The sequence below is a fragment of the Microchirus variegatus genome (assembly GCF_963457635.1).
Source record: "Microchirus variegatus genome assembly, chromosome: 18".
In the NCBI taxonomy this organism is placed as follows: domain Eukaryota; kingdom Metazoa; phylum Chordata; class Actinopteri; order Pleuronectiformes; family Soleidae; genus Microchirus; species Microchirus variegatus.
Genome location: NC_139819.1, coordinates 19,476,130 through 19,495,574, shown reverse-complemented (window position 1 = coordinate 19,495,574; position 19,445 = coordinate 19,476,130). Strand labels below are relative to the sequence as shown.

Sequence of the window (19,445 nt, the reverse complement as noted above, 5' to 3'; positions counted from 1 at the left end):
CAAACATTTTTGAGGGTTTGGATACTTTTATTTTTCTTAAACCTTCAGTTAAAGGTGAAGTAAGTAGTTTATAGTGCCATCTAGAGGAGAGGCTGACATTTACAACAAAGAACTGCTCTTCTGCTCACCCCCTCCCTTCCCTGAGCGCTACAGTATCCTCAGCCGGTCAAATGTCGTCCTCGTCGTCTTTCTCCGTGTCAGCAGATGAGGTTCGTGAGGCGAGGGAGAGGGCGAGCTACCGCGGCCGTAGCAAACGAAGCGGAGAGAGTGGAGGCGGGACTTCCGCTACGAGTAAAGCGACGCTTGATTTGTTCTCTCGGGTTTGTCCTTACAGGCTCCCGTAGAAACATGGCGTCGTGGCAATGCAGTAGCGGCCCGCAACCATGTTATTTTACACGACTTTTTGAAACACTACGAAAATGAAACAAAGAATATTATACAGCGACGAGACAATGCAGGAGCACATAATATGTATAAAAAAGTGGATTTTGGGTAATATAAACCCATAAATACTACACAGTGTCCCTTTAAATGTGATTCTTGTTGTTTCTGTTGCTCACTATGTGTCTGTGTGATATAATTCACAGATAAAAACAAACAGATGTTTGTTCTATTAAAACTGTCATTTTATTCATAACACCTTAACACATGTTCTTGAAGTTGGAGAAACACGTTTAGCATGTAATCAGAGCAATAATCAGAAGAAGAATCAGAGATTAATATCATTATACAGAAGAAAGAAAACCAAACTGACACAAAATAAGAGTCAGCTGCAGAAAAAAGAAGAGGTTGAAAAGGGAGAGAGTGGATGAAAGCGTAAAGGACACCAAGAAACAAAGGTGGTGTGTCAGTGTCTGGAGAAAGAAGATGACCTTGAACAGTTAGTGTGTAGTTCACAATGAATGGTTTGTGCTCATGATGGATCAGTGGTCTATAAACTGGTTCCATGTCATTCATAATTGTACAGCCCTGATCAATCATCACAATGGAAGCTAATAAACTGATGTCTGCTCAGTTTCACTTTGTTCCGAGTGCAGTTACATCTGCTTGTGCTTTTAGTTGTGTGATTGCGCCCCCTGCTGGTCGCTCTCACTAATGCAGACAGCTCTCATGTGCTTGTAGTATTCTCTCATTTACAGTGACAAAAACAGAGCCCAGTAGAATAACATGCAAAATGATCATCATCATCACCATCATCCTTAGTGCCACAGTCATTAATAGAATTATCTTCATTATGTCATCTCGAGACAAAAATAGTTATATGCACTTAAAAAGCTGAGAAAATAGAGAAATTAGAGTTTACCAGCAGTCAGTAGAACATGTGAAATTATGAGGAAAACTGTTGACTGTCATGCAGAGAAAAAGACTGATTTGCAGTTGTGTAACACGATTTACTCTCACTCTATTTAAACTGATGCTTAAGTGAAAACACACAAAGGAGAACAGAAGAACCAAATGTCTGTACTGTACATGCTGCTATTTATTCTCTTTCCTGGACTACTGTGTGTGTGTTTAGCAACTGGACATGAACATTTGAAAAACATGTGAAAAACACTGCACGGCCTCAGTGAAGATCTTTACAGGGATAGTTCACACAAATATTCAAAGTGTACCATTGTACCATCATGGAAAAATAACGTATTATGACCTAATTTGAAGAAGAAGGAAAAAAAGAGACATCATAAAAGTGTTAAAATGTCAAAGTCAGCGTAAATCTAATGTTGCAGCAAGAACAAAAGCAAGAAAAGGAAATTCACACCATGTTGGTCGTTACAGGAAAAAAACAACAAAAAACATGCAGGATGCAACTTGGGTGTACTATCCCTTTATATGATGCAGCAGTGTCTGAGAATAGCAGACATCACAAAAGCTGTACAATGAGAACAAAACAGTATAAATACCCACTGAAATAAATAAATAAATATTGAAAATAAAGAGAAACCTGAGGACTATTCACCAAACCGACTGTCGGGTCTCTTTCATATCTTGGTCTGACCAATAATGGGACGAGACACACGTGAAAAAGGCCAAAAGGCCAAAAGGCCAAAAGGCCAAAAGGCCAAAAGGCAGCCATAAGTGGACGAGCAAAGTAACAGTGGAGCTGATGGTAAAGTCACACATCCTGAAAACACCTGGCACAAGCACGTCATATATCATATGAAACGCTGATAACACAACTGTAACACAAAAGTAAAAACATGACAAAAGTAAAAATCAAATCATGAGACAGAAAGGCATCCTGGGCTGAAGGCAGCAGACTGACATGCCCTGCAAAATAAAGCCTTCACCCTCTCAGTATCATGTATGTCATCAACATGGAAAACATACACATTCAGAGCAATGGATGTAGTGCACGTGCACACACGCACACACGCATGCACGCACGCACGCACACACACACTTTATACAAGTGGGTGGCAAAGGACTGTGCTGAAAGAAGAGAGGAGCTGTGCGGAGGGAATCTGTCAATCGTGCTTCATCAGACTCAACAGACAGCAGCAACAGGAGTTTTCAGCATCATATGGCTTTGGAAGTAGGGAAGGTCAGACTTGCAGTGGGGAAGCTTTTCTTCAGAGCACCACCTTTCCCTTTTTGACATTTTCACCATAAACAGGATGTGCTACTGTGTTCCACACAGCACCAATTGTTTAACCAGGTAAAAATACCTTATCAACTTTTGAAGAAGAAATGTGCTGAGCTCAAGCCTGTGCTTCAAGCTGTCACCAGCAGGAGTCACCAGCAGTTGTTGCTTTTCCTCCTCTTTAATTACAGCAGAAAACCAAAGGAAAATGTAAAAATGTAAAATGTAACTCTTATTGCATGCTTTTTTAAAATGGGTTTAGTAAGCTCCGCCCCTTCAAATACTTCCTCCAGCTTTGCAGAGTCAGCGTTTTCTAGATGAGAAAATGCTTTTTACCAAACCACAGCCACACACACACAGATTCACTCTTGACCTTCACATGACTTCACCCATCAGACCATCGTCATCAGACAAAAAACCAAAACAAATGAGATTGGGCGCATTATTATAGCTAACGTACAAAAACAAACTGCTAATATCATTTTCCACTGAATAGCCACAATAAAAACAGTCACTGTTAATACTGGGAAAAAAACATGCTTCCTTAAAAAGATGGAGAAAAACAAACAAAGATGTCCTTCAACTCTAAAAAAACACTGGCATCATGAATGTGTTGTAATAATAATAATCATAATCATAGTCATATAATAACAATAATATTGTTGTTGTAATAATAATAATAATAATAATATTGATAATAGATTTGACTTCAAACTTTACATGATGTATTTCCAGTGCAGTGTTTATGTCACACCAGTGTGGATTCACATGAGGACGACAGGGTTGCTGTGTGGATGAGGGAGAGACCACAAGAAGAGGGAATCACACCTTCACCTGCTCCTCCACCTCCACCATCATTCACCCTGCGTGCTGCGGGGGAGAAGAGACGAAGAGAGGATGCTCTGTCTGACGCTTATCACAAGGTGTTTTACAGCAGGTGAAAGACAGGGGGCAGTAGTAGTAGAAGAAGAAGAGATGCATTCTGAAGGTGGAGGGGGAAGCTGGGCATCAGTGGAGGGAGGGAGGCAGGGGGTTTGTTGACGAAGGGCGAGGAACCCCTGAAACTGACAGTGGACTTGTTCTTTCAACCCTTTCTCCTCCTCCACCTCTTTCTCTCCTCACTGACAAAACTATGGCATTCCTCCCTGAAAAGGAAAACAGCGATGAGTAAATGACAGATATACTGTAGAGCAATGACAGTAGAACTGTATAGAACAGCATTTGATGACAGCACAGGCAGAAGTGAAGCTTCTTCTAAGATTAAGATTAGATTAAGAACCCTTTAAGTCCCGCAAGGGGAAATTCAATTCTGCAGTGAGTTAGTGAACACACACAGCACACAGTGAGGTGTAGAACATGTAACCCAGCGCAGTGAGCTGCCATGCCAGTGAGCGGCGCTCGGGGAGCAGTGAGGGGGTTAGGTGCCTTGCTCAACAGCACTTCAGCTGCGGACTGGTCGGGGATTGAACCGGCTACCTTCCGGTCTCGAGTCTAAGACACATTTCTCTGTGTGTCAAACACGTTTATTCTGAATAAACGCATGATGCATGTCCACTGCATCGTCTGTATTCATTCATGCAGATAAGTGAGCAAACAAAGAGGATAAGCTTGTGTCAGTGAGAGTAGAGAGTTACCTTTCACTGGAGCGGTGCAGCAGGAGCTCCTGAGCAGTGGAAGTGGATGTTCTGCCACTTGCTGTCTCTACGATGCCACACACGAGTTTCCTCAGACTGGCTGGACCTCGGTCGACCCTGACCGTCCACAAACTGAGTGAGGCGGATGTAAGCGATGCAGGCGGCGTCCTCGCCGATCAGGTGGACGTGAGGGTTCAGGATGGTGGTGTGAATGGGTTTGTTGTTCTTAGCCAAAACTGAAAAGTTGATGTGGACAATGTGTGGAGAAAGAAGAGAAAAAACAACAGCGTTGTTACCACTTCTCGGTTATCGCTGCTCATGATAATAAGCACAGGTTTTCCAGCAATAATTAGAAAAGGGAGACTGGCATCAAATAATAAAGCTGGGTGAAATTATAAGAAGAGATTATAGAAGAAGAAGAAGACTACTGATGTGTTTTATTGTGATGTGTTTTCACCATGTTTGTATGCAGAGCAGGTGTAGGAAACAACTGTCCTGTAATTGGTCAAAGTTTAAGTTCTCTATGGTCTGGTTTTCACTATGCTGAAAGGCTATTTTCATCAATAATGCACTTTCAACCACACAAAAACACACGTATATGCATGGTTAAAAAAAAGAAAAAACCCAAATCTGACAATAAGAATTCATTCATCTTTTGAACTTACGGTTCTCAAAGTAAAATCTGTGAAAGTCCATTCCCTCCACGAGGTTTCCCAGCGCCTCAGGCTCAAACGAAGTCAGTCCAGGGTCACAAATCTTACTGAGGAGAAAACATCACAACTATGTTCAGCAAAGATTTAACCCTTTAAATATTAGTAATGAACTAAAACAAACAGAGGTGCAGACTCACGCGTACGCCTCAAAGTCTCCGTTGTTGATGGCCTCTATCAGCTGCTCAGTGATCTTGATGATTTCTTGTTTGCGTGCTACAGAGAAGAAAAAAATCTCATCAGAATTATAGAACAAATGAGGAGGTGTAAGCTGTCAAATCATTGTCATTCATCTATACTGTAATACCTCGATATTTCTTACGTTACCCTAAACCAATAAAACATCAACACACACACAGAGACCTTGTGCATCCTGTTGAATTATGAAACACACACTGTGTCACAAATCACTGCAAACTGACAAGTTCATGACATCTGAGTCAGGCAAATGCAGACAAACAATACGCTACAATTACTGTATTTGAGAGGTTTTCACCCCTCAGAGGCATTAAACACACAATCTCACAAAATCTCTCACACAATCACGCACGCACGCACGCACGCGCGCGCGCACACACACACACACACACCTGCACTAAGATCCTAACCCATTCTGTTAGTGCCACTGTGTGGGCTCCATGCTTCACAGCAGCAGAAAGTACTCACTCTGGGCAGAAGACAGGGAGGGGCTGGAGGGGGAGTGAGGGGGAGGTGGGGAGGTGGTTTGTGCAGGTGCAGGTGGAGGCTGCCTGACTTGGTTAGGTACCTGCACCGGTGCAGCATCACCCTCAAGTACAGGAGGTGCCGGCACCCTGCGGACACTGCTCACCAGGTCTGTGAGCCGTGACACTGACACAAGTGTTGTTGGCAGCATGGAAGGATGGATGGAAGGATAGGGTGGACGGGGAGATGGAGGAAGAAGCAAGAATAGATTACAAAGAGAAAAACATGAAGTTGATGAAGAATGAAGAAATAAAGCAATATCTTGAAGAAGTTGTGACTTTATGGAAACAATGAGTGTGTTTATGTTATTGTGCAGTTCAGGTTTACTGTGAGAGTTTAGAAGATGAGGTTAAACACACTTAATGTTCTTCTTTTAGATGGTACCACGTCTGAACTGTTCACAGAAGAAGTTTTATTTTGTCCCTCGTCTTTCTGAGATTCACATGTATACATACACAGGTACATGTACATGTACTGCATATAGTGTATTTGAAGTAACTACTGTATGTCATTTGTTTTAAAAAGGCACATTCGTTTCTAATAAAGTAATTATTAATAACTGTTAAACAGGAGCAAATATATTAGAAGAAGTAACTCAAACAGCTATAAAGCATTGATCTGTGTTAATGAGGTGATCAATGTAGTTTGGAAATTTTACTGCTTGTCTTTCCATTAGAAAAGCACACGTGAAAGACAGAATCGGCCTCTTTTCATGCATCGTCTGGCAGCAAAAACAGGAAGTCTGGATGTTTTTCTTTTCCAGTGGTTTCCAGTGATCACACTCCCTGTTTTCTACTCACTCTGCATTGGGACAGCAGGGGTGTGTGGAGGGGAGGGGGCTGAGTGTACAGCAGGAGGTGGAGTGACAGATCTGCCTTCACTCTCAGCTGCAGAACCTGAGCCTCTGCGAACTGAACCCAGCAGGTCAGCAAACTTTGCAGCAGCTGAGTTTGGGAGGGAGGAACATGGCAGACAATGAAAGAGTTCATGGACATGGACAAAAGATAGAGGAGGAGAGCCATCCAACTGTGATGGTCTGACTGCAGTCTGACTGCAGCACAATGAAGGGAACAGAAACACCAAGTAAAACTCATGCTTAAAAATAACAAATGAACATGTGACATTTTCTTTCTATTCCACATAAACGTATGACCGTAGGATGCAGACAAAATATTATTCTAAACACACATGACGTGAGCTAAGGGCATGAGTAGAGGGACAGTAATACTACAAGACATCTTGTTTTTGTTCTTGACTGGAATACTGTCCTTCATCTGAAAACCGCTTTGTGTGGATACAGCAGCAGAGCAGGGTGAAGGTGGGTGCAAGAAGTCTTTAGCAGAATGTTTACATTCGTGCTTCTTTCTGTTTTCACTCATACTAAACAACTAACTAACCAATTACCTAACTAACTAACTATGGTTTGAAGGTAACTTTTGTTGTTTGTACATGGACATGCATGTCAGTGAACTTAGGGACCTTGTGTCTTTTAACATGTACAGGCACTACACACAGCAAAGGGTTAATAAAGGTGAATGACCAGTAGAGCACATGTATGTGTGTGTGTGTGTGTGTGTGTGTGTGTGTGTGTGTGTGTGTGTGTGTGTGTGTGTGTGTGTGTGTGTGTGTGTGTGTGCGTCTGTGTGTGTGTGCGTGTGTGTGTGTGTGTGTGTGTGTGTGTGTGTGTTTGTGTGTGTCTGTTAGCGGTGGTAACACACACAGAGGCCATGCTGACTTACTAAACACAGCAGATGAGGAGCCCTGTGAGCTTTCAGGCTGGGAGCTTGTGCTGGACTGAGCCTGAAGTGAGCTGTTGTCTAAGCTCTTCCCTGATAACATGCACGCACACACAGACACAGACACACGCACGCGCAGAATGACAACATGTATCCACTGAAAGATGACAACAAGTCGCACACAAACAGAAAAGTAACAGTGAGGAACTACAAAAGCACATGTAGAGTGCAGACCTCGGCCAAGGCAGCTCAGTGCCTTCAAAATACACCCTGCAGCATGCCTGGGTCAGACAGAGAGTGTTGTAACCAGTGATAACGTCCATGGATCACGCCCAAAATTGAATCACCTGTTCCTGGTCCCATTGCTGACATTTCCTGAAGATTTCATCCAAATCCGTCTGTGACTTTGAGTTATGTTGGTCACTAACAGACAGTCAAACACTCCGGTGAAAACATTTTCTCTTTGGCAAAAGTCAATAATTGGAAAGACAGAGCAGGTGTGATGATGGAGGGGCAGACAGTCGACAGTTGTCTGACAGATTTTATTGAAAAAGAAAAAAAAAACTAAATGTTTTCCTCATGTTAAAGGCCCCAGGCTCAAATGAAGCAGACCTCAACATTTAACAATACATTCATTTTTACTTTAAATTAATAATTCACTGTGAAGTTCTAGGCCTATACCTATGTTCAAAATAAATGTAGCCCGGTCTAAAATAACATTAAGTTGTAAATAAGTTTATCTAATAAATAGCTTATTTTCATTAAAAAGTTCAATTTGACTGTGGTTCATATGTTTGTAATGTTATTTGTAACTATTTCTTTTCATTGTGCCATTTATTTCTGTAAAGCTTGTCAATTGGTTGCCTGCTCATCTGTCATAACGTCAACCAATCGTGAGATACCGGGGTGGGACATAAGTATGCAGGTTAGACCTATATGGAGAAACTGACAGAGCGTCAGAAAGATGACATGGGTGATTTGCTGTAATGCCAGAGTATTGTTCTGCCAGGATAGATGCAGAGTTTGTCATTGGTATATGGACATACAAAAGCATACAGAAGGCAAATGTTTATAATGTGGTGATCACGGACTGTGTTACTGGTATTAAAGTTGCAATGTGAATGCTAAACGTAATTAGCGATTAGCGGTTAGCTCGCACTAGCATGCTAACGGATGTTTTACACATGTTAAGCTATTGTAACCTCACCTGAGGACGGACAGTGTGAGTAACCCAACTGCGCATGCATTTATTTATTTTTATTTTGCTTGTCTGAGTGAAGCGGTCACTGATTTTTTGACCTCACCGTACTCGAGCATCGAATCGGGCCCGCATCGTTTTATTTCAAAGACTGTTTAGACTTTAAGTATGGTGTGAATATGGTCATTGGTTTGGGCATTGAAATATGTTTCTGTTTATTCCAAGATACTGTGAATGTTTCTGAGATCTGTGAATAATAGGAACATTTGACAAGTGCTTAAGCTTTGTTTGTGTGTAATACACTTGAGTTAATTTGTAGTACTGTGTGTGAGTGATAATTTGAATTTATTATACATATTGATTGGGATTAAAATAAGTATTTTGTTACAGTTATCTTAAGTTGATTCGGCACCACAAAACAAAACTAAAAGAACCCAGAGCCCGCCCAGAGATGATTAGAACAGTCACATGGGTAGGGTGTTACACAAATGGAGGCACTGCTGGGATTTAAAAACTGAATAATACATTTTCCATGAATTTTATTTAGTAAAGAAACTTTCAAAATTGCACAGTACTTTTGACCAAACCAACTTCAGTTAACTAACTGGTGCAGAGGGGAGGGAATTCCTGTGACCCAAGCCCTTATGTTGCATGGTGTCCCAGAAGATGAAGACATAGAGGAATCACTGTAAACTATTTAATCTCTGGGCAAAGTCAGAGTTAGAGGAAAAATGTTTGACACCCAAACTGTTACTATTTTATGTGAATGTAGGGAAGAAATAGATCCGTCCAGAGTCCCGCCAGACTTAATCTCACCCAGAGAAGGCATAAACTGGACAATCGTGATAACTCTGAACCTGAAACAGACAATGCAGACAACTTCTCAGAGAAATTAGCTCAATTCTCCAAGGGGAAGGAAAAACAATGGAAGACATCCCAACTGCGAACACTGGTGGAAATGAGTGGAACAGTAATCCCGAATCCATAATTCGTGCTGTTGGTGAAGTGTTGCGGCAGAGTCCTAAGTCAACGGAGAGTAACAGCTATCGCCGACTGAGAACTTTTTCAGGTATCAGCCCTACTCCACTCGGTGAAGAGAGTTTGGATAGCTGGCTCGATCAGGCAAGGTTTATGGTAGAAGAGTATGAGTGCTCAGACAAAGAGAAAAAAACGAAGGATTGTTGAAAGTCTTAAAGGACCAGCCATGGAGATCATTCAGGCCGTTCGGTGGTCTGATCCTGGTGCTAGCTGTATGGAGTACATACAGGCTATAGACAACACATTTGGAAGTACTGAGTCTGGAGAAGACCTTTACTTGTCCTTTAAGTCTCTTTATCAGAAGCCACATGAACAATTATCTGAGTTCTTGCGCAGATTGGAAAAACCCCTCAGTAAAGTCATTCGAAGAGGTGGTCTGCCAGGTAATGCAGCTAACCGAGCTAGGCTAGACCAGCTCATTAAAGGTGCAGTTGAGTCTGATCTCATGTTGATTCAACTTAATTTAAGAGATAAGAAAGATAATCCTCCAACATTCTTAGATCTGCTGAAAGAGATGCGTGAAGCAGAAGACCTTGAAACTGCTAGGCGTGGTCTCAGAAAGCCTGCACCTCGTCAACATGTACATGTAGCACAAGCAGAGAAAGACACAGAGTTAGAAGTATATCCAGAGACTCGGCTCAGAGCAGAGAGCTAAGAATTAAAGGCTAAAATTAAGGAACAAAGACACCTACTTTCTCAGTCAACCAATGAGGGTTATATAAAAGTTTGGCTGATACAGGTGTTTTTGTTTTATTTTCATAGAACACAAAATGTTTCAGGACTGCTAGTTTTTGAGTTTTTTTCAGTTTACATAGCTGATACAAATGAGTGTCTATCAGCAAGTGTTTTGTTTATTCTTGTTCTTATTGGCTGATAAACCCACCATAAATAAATCAGTGCCTGCTCACAAAGGTTCTTACACTGGCCAGAGAAGTTAAGTGGTACCAAACAACATGAACAAAACATTGTCACAGTACAGCTGATCATGGTCATGGGAAAATACAGTGAAGAATCATCCAAACATTTAAATCTACAGATGTCACAAGAAGAGGAATTAGGAAGTAATTTTACAGCATTTAACCCAATAAATGATCACTTAAATAATAAAGTTGTCACCTGTCACATGTTGTCAACTATAAAAGTCCTGAGAGTAACGGTACAGTACAGTAAGTGTCCACATGCTCCTAAAGTCAGCACAAGTGTTGTGTTACAGTCAGCTGTCACACAGTCACTGTCCTGAGACTCTACAAAAATACAAATCAATTGAACCTCTTCCTCCTGTCCTCACCTGGCTCTTGTAGTTTCCTGTGACACTAGTCGTTCTATCCACCAGGTCGTATCTCAGGAGCCTTAAAATTACTGTGTGAGACTGATGCCAATCCAAGGGTGGCGCTCACAGAGCGAGAACGCCCCTCTGGGTTCTCCGGCTCGATTTCCTGCCACCAGGACTAAATTTAGACAGCAGCCCCTTTAGCCCCGACCCCCTGACCAAGGTGCCCTTGTCCTCTCCATTCCTGTCGGGGGAGTGGGGGGGTGGGGGTGTAAGTGGGGACTTAGGAAGTGAAGGAGAACTTTGACTGTGCGTACAGAGGGCTGTACAGTATGAGACTGTAGTATGTCTGTTTGGGGACCGTTCACATTTGTTATCTTGTCTTCAGTACTTTTAGTTTATAAACTAGAATGAATCAGTAAAATAAGAGCACTTTCACCTTAAATATCATATGAACGCTCTGCTGTGGTTGCTAGGGAATTTGTGAAATTGTAGCATAACTTCTTTTGGAGAGAGGAGGAGATGGAAGTGCACATTCTGTTCTTCACACTTGGCACTGAAATGTTGCGTTCATGACCTGATTTAGCCTGAATGTGGAGAAGATCCAGATAACCGGTAAAATAAAAGGTCACACATGAGAGCTTTTTGTGAGGTTATATACACTAATACACAGACACTTCTTTCACAATTCCTCCAATAAGCAACACGCACATATACACACACACAGGAAACTACACAACTCATCTTGCACAGGCATGTTGGTCTTTCTTGGTATTAAGGTTTCAGCCAAACGCCAACACTTTAGAGAAAGCCAAAGCACAGCAGCATCAGCATCAGGACGTATCAGAACCTGCATGGTGACTACTGTATATTTATGTCACATTTACACCACACATTCCACACTAACTTTTAAAACAACACTCTCTTCATTGAGCTTTGGTACATACATTGTATATCTTACACAATGACATAACACAAACTCAGTGGAGATACATTGTGACACAAATGGCCACAAAGACATGTCACACAAAGACAAAGGCAGTCATGGTGCATAAAGCATTCATTTCTACCCTGAGGCTTCTGACAGGTTAATGAGAAGCAGAGCATCAGCAGCAGTCTCTCTCTGAGTGCTCTGGACTGTCAATCCTGAACTATCCCAACAGCTCACACGTTTAATTGAGGCAGCTTTCTCAAAAAGGAACAGCTTAAAAATCACATTTTCCATTTGTAAGGGAACAGTTATTCAATTGATTGTCACATAAATTGAACTTTAAATTGGCCTATTCTCCTCGTCTTTCCGTTTTAGTGCATCTGTCAACGGTCTTAGCCCTGGCTTTTAAAGCTTCTTTTGTTTGTCTGTCTGGTATTTAGATCCCACAGTGAAGGGATATAAATCATCTGAAAAACTATTCAACATGGTCAAAATGTCCTGGCATTTTGTTATTGTCATCTTACCTTTAACATCTTCGTCCTCCACCGTGGCGTTGCTACTGTCTGATGACTCCTGGAGATCACAAAGACACAGTCAGTAACACACACAAGAGACACTTTACAGTTACAGCACATGGCCAGCAGGGGGCTTAGTTCTATGTTGCCATGACATGTCTACACTCATCTATGACAAATGCCAAACAAGGGATGGTGTTTGTTGGTCACAATCATTCATCTGCTTTGACAAATAACTCCTCTTCCAACATGTCACCATGACAACAGTCAATCCATACTCCATTTTAACTCTTAGTGTGAAAACATTTATTTTACTCTATTTCATTGTGTTTGTGTGAATGACATCTTTCCTCCACAGAGCTCCATCCTTCTCTGTCAGTAACAGGAGCACAATGCTGATTAGCTGTCATGCTAAGGTGTTGCCATCTATCCAACAATCTGACTGTCTGTCTTCTACCCTTCACAGGCTTTAGCCACAGGAGATTCTCATTTCTAATTAGCAGATTAAATGAGCCTAAATTCCCCTGCAAGTAAAAGAGAGATGAGAGACTCATTGACCTCATTCGTGGTGAAGATGTACACCAACAACCTCACAAGCTAAGAGCTGCAGAGCAGCTAATGAAAAACATATATATATATACATATATATACGTATATGTACGTATATATATATGTATATGTACATATATATATACATATATATATATATATATACATATGTATATATGTATATATATATATATATACATATATACATATATATATAAACAATGATGGAGTTCTGGCTGGAAAAAATCATTCTTTTAAAGTGTGTCTTGAATATAGTAGTGTGTTAGTCATGAAAATAACAGAAAAATAACATCAAAAAGACTGACTAATCATTCTAACAGCATCAAGAGACACACATTAAACTGCACCCTCAAGAGGTACTATTGCGTCACAGATATGAACACATTATATGAAGAAGAGAGGCTAGAAAGATGTCAGAGATTGTCCTCTCTGATTATGAGGTTATGCTGTTTGTGAAAAAGTTGACCCTCTGTTAGGTTACCATGCATGTGCAAACAAACACACGCCTTTAATATCTAATTGTCAGACGATTCCCATCTAATGTAAACCCACCAAACTAACAGAAGCTGACAGAGGAGACTCTCCTCCCCTCGGAAGAGGTGCAAACACAAGTGCAAACACAAGCAAAGCTTAAGTGATGCTATAAACTGTATTGTGTATACTGCGTTCAAAAATATATTACAATCATTTAAAAAGTCAGTAAACTGCCAAATCCAAACACATACTAATACATACACATTCAGACTAATTGACATGGTACAACATCACAACCACAAATCCTAACATTCCATGATCTAGTCAAAGAAGTTTATTTTCCTAGTCATTTAAACTTACTTAATTATGCAGAACGATGTAATATTTATATGACAAAGTTCTCAAAAGTACCTTTGCTGTTCACCAGCTCAGCTCTAACAACAGTCTTAATAACTGGTGATATTACAAACTACTATAATACAATTATTATTATTATAGACTAATACTGTCTTTTCTACCATATGAGGAGTAATATATGTGTTAAAAGTAAAAATGCTTCAGATCTTAACAAAAATGTCATGACTCAGAGATATTTGAATGATAGTGACAAGCATGAGGACATGCACACAACCATTATGTTGGGATCACACAAATAAAGAGAAGGATGCAAAGGCAGGATGAGGAAGAGGAGGAGAATGACAAAGAAGGACAAAAGCAGGTCAGGAATGATGGGGAATGATGTATACCTTTGTTCCGTCTACCGGATTATGGATGACAGTTGTCTGAGGTTCCTGCGAGAGGAGGAGGGGAGGAGGAGAGAGAGGGATATTTAATGAAAGAGAGAAAAATAAAAACAATTTCACATAAATGTTGACAGAGATGGATAAACTGCAAAAAAAGAAATGAACTCAGAGGAAGAAAGAGTGATATGAACGTTGGATGAAGAGAAAGTGGTATAAAATAGAGCTAAGTATTAGGGCTGTAACGATACACAAACTAATTGGATTAGTATCACGATTTTTGACCCACAATTCGATACATCCCACGATTTTTATTTTATTTTAAAAACATTTTATTTAAACAACATTTACTTATATAACAACTTAATGTAACATTTAATAAGAAATATTTTGGAACACTGTGAACAGATTTGAACATATAACACATAACAATAAATAACCAAAGATTTCTCTCTTTTCTGTAACAAAATAATACTGTTGAAAAATACAAAGTAAATGATCAATCAGACTGGGATTTGTCCCCAAAGCATGCTGGGAAGTGTTCTTCATTAGAAGCAGTTTTGTTCCGGTGGAAATAACTTGTTTTGATAAACAGCAAAGGTAGGACAACATTTCCGCTTGTATTTCTTGAAAGTCAGTTGTTGTTTTGCTCTTATTTTGGGGCTGGATCCGTGAATCTTGTTCATAGAGTGATACAAATCTGTGAATTCTCCGTTGTTTACAACACGTTTTTTTTCCGCTCCTGCTGTTTGATCCATTGGTGTTTTTACTGTGTTTGGTGAACATAAGAATGGTTTATATGAGCTTTTAGCTGAGTTTCTGACCTTTCTGTGGGTATGCAGCATGTCTGTGTTTGTTAAAGTTTGGGGGGTTTTATGACGTCATGGTTTTATGACGATTTTTTCACTGCGTCTGACGCTGCCCCCAGTAGCGGGGACATCAGTGAAGAAGAGATCAACGCGATTAAAAAACACAACGCGTTAATGTTGACTGTAATTAATTAATCACAATTAAAGCGATAATTTCACACCTCTAATAAAAATAAGTTTGGTAGCACTAACAGCTCATATCATGTGGCTGACTGGAAAAATAACTAGGGGTTAGAAAGGGCGTGGCGCGATTCTGCCTTCTCACATCGCGACACAGGTTCGTGGATCTGAATATCGCGATTTCGATACGCATATTTCGCGATAGTATTTGGAGGGCTGTAACGATACTAAAAAGCCTCTATAGCCTGATCTGATGCAAATATGTGCTGAATTAAGAGGATTATATTGTAAATTTAAAAAATCTGCCATCTTATACGATATAACTGCTCTGACACAGATAATCACCAGGGACCATTACAGGCCACAAAAAGAATGTCACATCATCGACGGGATGAAAACCAGGTTGTTCTGCTGTTCCAAAAAAAGACAAACAATCCTGAACACTGAGTACTGGCTTCATTTCAGGATTCCTGGCTGAAATAAATACATTTTATCCTCTTCCATACTTGGATTGGAGAACTATTGCTCTCTGTCTATCCTAACAGAACCCCCTGACTGCTACTGCTGATTCAGAGAGTTTTTTTGTTTTTCTACAGCTCTGTGCAGGCGAATGAGTAAAAAATAGAATAAAATCCACCACCCCACATTTACATTTACATTTACTTTCCACTCTACCCCAGGGAGTAACACCTCTTTGATGACCAATCATCAGCTGTCTCCCTTTTGGTGATGGTAGTGTTGTCAGTGCAACCATTACCCAAGGCAACAGATACCAGTGGTAACTTTGGAGATGGAGATGATGATGATGAGCGAGAACAAAGTACCGAGGGTTTGCATATCAGAGAGAAGGCGACACATCAGACGTTACAATTACACTATTGCTGCTCAAAGATGCTCAGTTAGCCCTGCTAGTTTCATTTTGTGAAATGTGATGTCAACAGAAAATGTGTTTATTTAGCATTCCCATCAGCCTTCCAAAAAACAGGGTCATACCGAGGGCCTCTCTCCCTTTCTCTGTCAATGGTAAGAACACAGCCGCCCTCTCACTCCCTACTCCTTTCAAGGTTTAGGGGAAAAGCAAAGACAATATACATGTATATAAAAACAGATGTCGATTTCCAGTTTCCTGGATGAGGACAACCCAGAAATATAAATATATTAGATGGCTGGTTGCAAACAGAAGACTGACTGATGTGAAAATGAGCTTGTACTTCTCACTTGATTTATGAAGTTAACACATTAACAGTTTCCTGAGGAGCTAATGACAGGGTTCGTACGGTCATGAAAAACCTGGAAAAGTTTTGGAAAACAAAATTTCCTGTAAAGTTTTGGAAAAGTCATGGAAATATTGCATGGATAATATTTTGGATGCGTAAAACATAAATAAAATGTTGTAATGTGCGATTAAAATTTAAATTGACACGGAAGTGTCAATCACTGGGGCCGTGCTTAGCGACCCTCCAGTCCTCACATGGATTTTGAGCTCTATTCAACGACGAAATGCCAGGAAAGTGTAGTTTCAACGAGTGTGATATGATTTAACTGCGTTTATGCAAATAAGGCGGAGACGATCATTCAGTCCTGGCGTGTGGGTTTCGCCACACAAAAGCGAACGGAGAAGCTAAAAACACAAGGCAACACTTCCGGGGGGCGTTCTTACTCGGAGATGAAAAAAAAAAAAAAAGGAGACGCCTATAGTGGACAACAATTCACATGCAAATGATGCCATACAGTGGCTGCAAGTGTATACTGCAGGCGTGAACCAAAACGTGAACAACAAAAAAAGCCCTTACAGAATACAACCCCTTCCTCTGTTTTAACCATTACTTCAAGCATTACTCAAATAATAATTCAAATCAATAAGTATGAAAGAAAGTTACAACAGAGTGGCTTTTTAAGGAGAGCTTTAAATTTTGGCTACTGAAAGACGCAGACTACGGACGTGTAACATGCTGATAATGAAAGACGTGTCGCAACAAACTGCATGTGTTTTTTTATTTGAAGAAAGTCTTAACAAAGATTTGCAGTCAAAACAAATGGACATTCATGTAAGACTGTGGGATGGCACCGATTTTCGGTCTTGGAAAGTCAATGAAAGGTTATGGAGAAGTCATTGAAAAGTCATGGAAAACTATTGCTAAAAAAAAGTACGAACCCTGCAATGAGCTCAATCACTGGTTGTTACCACTCCAGAAAATATAAAAAATAATACATTTTAGTTTCACTTTCTGCAGCAGCAGCACACCTGCTGAGGAGAGAAGTCATGAAATCACTTGTGTATTAACAAAAAGATGCAGAGTTACAGCGATGTGGGCTAAGAGATGACTGTACAGATCATGATTAAATTATACTTCTACTGCTACTGCTAGGAAACAACAATTCAACATGAAAGGTAAGTAGCTTATAGTGCCATCTAGAGTAGAGGCTGAAATTTACAACAAAGACCTGCTGCTCTGCTCACCCCCTCCCTTCCCTGAGTGCTACAGTATCCGCAGCCGGTCAAATGTCGTCCTCGTCGTCTTTCTCCGTGTCAGCAGATGAGGTTCGTGAGGCGAGGGAGAGGGCGAGCTACCGCGGCCGTAGCAGACGAAGCGGTGAGAGAGGAGGCGGGACTTCCGCTACAAGTAAAGAGACGCTTGATTTGTTCTCTCCCGTTTGTCCTTACAGGCTGCGGTAGAAACATGGCGTCTCGCTGCTAACAGTGGCTATGCAACCGCGGCCCGCGACCATGGTATTTTACATGACTTTTCGAAACACTACGAAAATGAAACAAAAACTATTATACATCGACTAGACAATGCAGGAGCACATAATGTTTATAAAAAAGTGGATTTTGGGTTATATAAACCCATAAATACTACATAGTGTCCATTTAAATAATTAAATAGTGATGACAATATATTGGTAATTGATTGCATTCGTGCACAACAATATTTATTAACATTAAAAGCTTAGAAGCACCTTGTAGAGTCAGTGTAACAAAACTATATTTAGAGCCAAACTCAAGTTGGTAAGATCATTACTGTGGCGTCTAGGACTCAGCTGCCAGTGATTTATGATTGAGTGCAGTGAATGGCCTGGTTTTAAATGGAATGATATCATGTGCTATAATAGCATCAGAGCCATTGAAATAAGGCTCACTGCTGGACAATCTATACGTTTGCAGTTTCTGCTGCTCTCATTTGAAATCAGCCTTTTATTTATATTGAATTTGTTGTTTTTTTTGTTTTGTTTTTTAAATACAGAGAGCAGATGGAAAGGAGCATGTGCTGTCAGCTAGTTCTTAAACTGATCAGTGAAACCTGCACACCATTGTTTTTCTACTAAGTGTTTTTAGGACTTTTACAACAAAAAGGGCTCAGTGTGGTGCCCAGTTTTCTTTAAGCTGTGATGTCTGTTGATTTTTACATTTGCAGGTTTACAACTGTGTCACAGATTGCATGCACCCCAGTGTGATGATGCTCATATAAGAAATACACCATATAAATACACCAAGGCCAGCTGCCCCCATAACTTTTGTGTTTTACAAACTTTACTTGTAAAAACAAATCCGCAACTATGTCCACAAGCTTTTCAAAGTAGTGAAACAAACAATAAATTGACCAAAAATCAATAATTGTAAATATAATCTTAGGCCCCTGACACGATTACACAGTTGTACACACTAGTGTGTTGTAGCAGTAGACCTGCTATAAAACCACTTACTGTCACCTATCTAGAGCTGCTTGAATCCTGAGTCAATTGGATATTTCACCCGTGTCTTTAAATTAACCCAATGAGTTAAACCATCCATCCATCTTTTACCGCTTATCCGAGGTCGGGTCGCGGGGGTAGGAGCTTGAGCAGAGAATCCCAGACTTCCCTCTTCCCGGCCACTTCGTCCAGCTCTTCCGGGGGAATACCGAGGCGTTCCCAGGCCAACCGAGAGACATCTCTCCAGCGAGTCCTGGGTCTTCCCCGGGGCCTCCTCCCAGTGGGATGTGCCCGGAACACCTCAAGAGGAAGGCGTCCAGGAGGCATCCTAACCAGGTTCCCGAGCCACCTCATCTGGCTTCTCTCAATGCGGAGGACCAGCGGTTCTACTCTGAGCATCTCCCGGATGACCGAGCTTCTCACCCTATCTCTAAGGGAGAGCCCAGACACCCTGTGGAGGAAACCCATTTCTGCCACTTGTATCCGCGATCTCGTTCTTTCGGTCACTACCCACAGCTTGTGAGGATAGGCGCGCAGATGGACCGGTAAGTTTACTGCAGACGCCGCACCAATTCATCTGCCGATCTCTCGCTCCATTATTCCATCACTCGTGAACAAGACCCCAAGATACTTACACTCCTCC

At 40.9% G+C, this 19,445-nt stretch overlaps 1 protein-coding gene across 11 annotated transcripts in view; it reads right to left on the bottom strand.

The window, feature by feature from the left end:
* Nucleotides 1-637: 637 nt before the first annotated feature.
* Nucleotides 638-19,445, bottom strand: part of camk2b1 (calcium/calmodulin-dependent protein kinase (CaM kinase) II beta 1) — a 99,744-nt gene continuing 80,936 nt past the window's right edge. For 4 of the 11 annotated variants that reach the window (XM_083904782.1, XM_083904785.1, XM_083904786.1 and 1 more), the window contains 9 exons: nucleotides 14,127-14,171; nucleotides 12,346-12,394; nucleotides 7,388-7,477; nucleotides 6,449-6,592; nucleotides 5,592-5,774; nucleotides 5,066-5,141; nucleotides 4,881-4,975; nucleotides 4,216-4,451; nucleotides 638-3,726 (listed from right to left, as the gene is read on the bottom strand). In XM_083904782.1, the coding sequence (XP_083760908.1) occupies nucleotides 4,219-4,451; nucleotides 4,881-4,975; nucleotides 5,066-5,141; nucleotides 5,592-5,774; nucleotides 6,449-6,592; nucleotides 7,388-7,477; nucleotides 12,346-12,394; nucleotides 14,127-14,171 (915 nt within the window). In that variant the 3' untranslated portion in view covers nucleotides 638-3,726; nucleotides 4,216-4,218. Of the gene's footprint in view, nucleotides 3,727-4,215; nucleotides 4,452-4,880; nucleotides 4,976-5,065; nucleotides 5,142-5,591; nucleotides 5,775-6,448; nucleotides 6,593-7,387; nucleotides 7,478-12,345; nucleotides 12,395-14,126; nucleotides 14,172-19,445 lie in introns of those variants that run through there. The other 7 variants (XM_083904790.1, XM_083904792.1, XM_083904783.1 and 4 more) reach the window with 3 other exon arrangements.